The 3,665-nt window shown below is 40.1% G+C and overlaps 1 protein-coding gene across 6 annotated transcripts; it reads left to right on the top strand.

The window, feature by feature from the left end:
• Positions 1 to 812: 812 nt before the first annotated feature.
• Positions 813 to 3,399, top strand: LOC136481660 (uncharacterized). Of its 6 annotated transcripts, none has more exons than XM_066478990.1 (8): positions 813 to 966; positions 1,049 to 1,090; positions 1,189 to 1,257; positions 1,527 to 1,679; positions 1,797 to 1,835; positions 2,176 to 2,574; positions 2,679 to 2,748; positions 2,958 to 3,399. In XM_066478990.1, the coding sequence occupies exons 3-7, from the start codon at positions 1,210 to 1,212 to the stop codon at positions 2,688 to 2,690; spliced, it is 651 nt and encodes a 216-aa protein (XP_066335087.1). In that variant the 5' UTR covers positions 813 to 966; positions 1,049 to 1,090; positions 1,189 to 1,209; the 3' UTR covers positions 2,691 to 2,748; positions 2,958 to 3,399. The 6 variants fall into 6 exon arrangements, with proteins under 6 accessions (XP_066335087.1, XP_066335090.1, XP_066335086.1 ...); XM_066478993.1 differs by having other exon boundaries at positions 1,530 to 1,679; positions 2,958 to 3,398; XM_066478989.1 differs by having other exon boundaries at positions 813 to 1,090.
• The last annotated feature ends 266 nt before the right edge of the window (positions 3,400 to 3,665 follow it).

The following is a 3,665-nucleotide window of genomic DNA, read 5'->3' as shown; positions in this document are numbered from 1 at the left end:
TAGATTCAATTGAATTTCAATTCATATCTTTGTGAAATGGTTGTCATCAATCACCAAAAAGGGAGAGATTGAAAGCTCTAGTTTGGTTTTGGTGAATTGATGAAGCCCTAAGTGCTAACCTAGTTTATCAAAGTGATTATGAGATAGGTGGCACTACTCCAAGTAATGAAGAAATTGTGAAGATCATGATGATCAAGCACTTGGACTTGAAAAGAAGAAGGAGAAAAAACAAAAGGTTCAAGGCAAAGGTATAAATGGTAGGAGCTATTTTGTTTTGGTGATCAAGACACTTAGAGAGTGTGATCACATTTAGGTTCGATAGCCATACTATTAAGAGGGGTGAAACTCGTATCGGAATGCGGTTATCAAAGTGTCACTAGATGCTCTAACTCATTGCATATGCATTTAGGATATAGTGGAGTGCTAGCACCCTTGAAAATGTTTGTAAAAATATGCTAACACATGTGCACAAGGTGATGCACTTTGTGGTTGGCACATTTGAGCAAGGGTGAAGAAGATAGAGTTGGAAAGGAGTTAGTCACGCTAGTCACAAAGTGACCGGACGCTGGTCTCAGTGGGACCGGTGCGTCCGGTCAATGATACAACAAAGACGCTGGCGTCGGTCTTCGACCGGACGCTGGATCACTTGGTGACCGGACGCTAACAGGGTGCGTCCGGTCCTGCTGATGTGGCAGCGCACAGAAGAGTCACCATGTGACTGAACGATGGGTGAGTCCGGTCGAGCTTGACTGGACGCGTCCGGTCGTGAAAAGTCGTCTCTGGATGCTTACTAGAAATGACCGGACGCTGGGACCGCTTGCCTCGGCATCCGTTGTCAAGCCCCTCCTCTCCCTCGTCGATGGCTAGCTGCTCCCACAGTCCTGCCCTAGCTATCAGAGATTCAGATATTTATCTTCCCAAGGCTTTTGAACAACCTAATTTACTTATCTATAAGCACTTGACGTGGTACTCCTATATTATGATTGCTGTCAGTCTGTCAGAGATGTGGCGTTGAGCTGCACTTTACTAAACATCTGCTATTTTTCAGGACAATTTGCTGTCCATCTTCGCTTGTCTCTCCACCTAGTAGGTATACTTATTTTCCTCTCTGCTGCTAAACTCAGTCCCTCCATTTTCTCAATTTTCATATGATCATGTCTCGTTGATGTGCCTGCTAATAATGGGCAGACGTGCGGTAGACCAACCCATATGGACACTTCTTGTGGTGGGCTTGCAGCTTCTGAAAAATATGATGAGGTAATTTGTCCCATTCTTGTATACAACTTCCAAAAAATATGTTGCGGCTACAGCTTCTGAATATGGCATGCAGCTTCCGTCGAGTATTATATATTTACCTGAACAAATAATTTTTTATGGGTTCCATGTCAAATTAAGCCTGCTGCTGGACTTCGTTACTGGACATAGAATGTTTATAGTTGTTTTAGGTGCATGCCCATGAACTGTGCATACAAGTAGGACGCTATGAACATAATGACAATGTGGCTTCTTGCCTCTTTGGTGCGTAGCAGGAGCCTAACAATTTGATGAGAACTGAGGGAAGCCATTCCTGTGAAAACAATAATAATGAAATTGAGAAATGCTGGGTACTTCACCTGAAGACACTTGCTTCGATGCTTGATGTGTTAGAGAATATCATTCCTCTGATGGAGGACTTCAAGGTCAGTACCCAGGTGTCATATATATGGTGATACAGATTTATTATATCGTTTTCCTTCTGTACCTTCTCCTTCTATTTTATTTTCTGATGGTTATTTCACCTTGTTCATGCCTGACAGTTGACAGCCAATGCTGCAGAAAACGAGAAGACAATGAAGGTGATTTAACCCATTCTCTTTTACCGCTCTGGCTACCATTCGAACACACCAATCCGTCAAAATCTATTTAGATACATTTGTTTTCTCAAAGAACAGATGTGACAAGCCCCTACTCGTCGTATATTAATAATAAAAAAAGTTATTTGCAAAGCAAAAGAAAAAGAAAAAGGAAACATAATAGCAAATAAAAAAGGCTACTCAAAGGAGTCCAGCCAGTTACTCATATCTGGGTTATTTAGATATCTTGGCAACAGTAATGTTCATGCAGATGTTTTTGGAATTCATTTATGCTGACTTTAATTTATCTACAATTAGTTAAGTCTTGTTTTTCTTACTACAGGGTTTACTGGGTTCTTACTACACTATGATGGAAAAGCTGTTTGTAATCAGTGGTGGTATCTTTCTCTCGTATGCATACTTCCTCGCCCAAAAGCCGCAAGGGAGCGTCGAAGAAATTTGGATGGCCATATTCATAGGAATCTTCATAGCATCACTAAGCAATTTCATTCTGTTAATCCATGCTTCATACTTGAAAGAGAGGGGGTCCATTGACGGCTGTGAGCCTAGAATCCTTAAATGGCTGCTGCTTTTAGTGCTGGCATTCCTTTATGCAGTATTTTGTATCCTACTGCAGGCTTTTGCAAATGCCTCTGACTTGGTTTTATGGCTCATCGGAATCATAGGCCTCTGCTCAATAGTGCTCGGTTGGGTTTGGTTCTTTTACACAAAGTGGCCGAAGGTATTGTGGCTTTGTTCATAACAATAGTGTACTTGATAAAAAAGAGTGAAGAACTGAAGGTAGATGTCATACTGTGCTTATACTATTTTTCTCTCCTCTTTCAGGTTCTCGAATAAATTGGGATGTCTGAGTCTCTGAGACCGCTGGCTCTGCCTCCAGAGGCGGTTCAGACAGGTAATCTACTTCTTTAATTATAATATGTGTTATCTGAAATGATATCAGAGGCTGGGAGTTTGTAAGGAAAGACAGGGCACAAACGTAGTACAGAAGCATATTTGGATGGATGCTTGGTTGTTTATTCTTTGTTCTCCTTTTTGTCGTTGATTATTCTTTGTTCTCCTTTTTGTCGTTGATTTGTTGAGTGTGGCGTTATTTGACTGCAGGCCAACTGGCATGTGCGCAATTGAAGTGAGATGAGGCTTATTAAAGATCTATCATGTTGCTGAAGGAAATTTGGGGCTTATATATGATCAAGATATTGTCTTCCCAGTGAAGCAACTTAAATATTTGTACTTAAGTTCAACTTATTATGACTTTGTTTTTATCTAAGTGCTTGCTTTACGGCCAAAGAAAAATGTAGTAAAGGAGGAGGCCCACACCCTGTGCACTGCAAGAGCGAAACAGCTTGCTGCCAATCATATAGGCCTGTAATGTTTGATACCTTTTCTTCTTCTCCTTGAAGTGCAATGTGTTGGTTTTATTTTCCTTTGGTCTAGGCCTTGTTAGTTCTCCTTTTTTTTAATAAACTGCAGGTCCTGCTAGTTTACATTAAAAAATAAAAAAATAAAAATGTAGAGTCCGGAAAGATTTGACCTAAATAATTAGCCCTGTTTGCTTTCACTTTGGACCATGAAAAGCAGCTTGCAGATTGTATACTGTAACGTCCTGCATTGTCGGATGTAAATCTAGTTATTTTTATCCATTTTAGAGCATTATTTGCCCTATACTTTTATCCTTATTTCTTCAAAAAAAAAAAAAAAAACTGGCCAAAGATACATTGTATGATAATCATTAGCAATATTATCACGAAACACATTCATGTTACGAGTTCCATATCTTAGCTACTTCATTGCCACCATTTTTCTGTAATT

This window comes from Miscanthus floridulus, chromosome 9 (assembly GCF_019320115.1).
Source record: "Miscanthus floridulus cultivar M001 chromosome 9, ASM1932011v1, whole genome shotgun sequence".
NCBI lineage: Eukaryota > Viridiplantae > Streptophyta > Magnoliopsida > Poales > Poaceae > Miscanthus > Miscanthus floridulus.
Note: the sequence above shows the minus strand (reverse complement) of the source record. Positions and strands in the feature narration are given on the sequence as shown.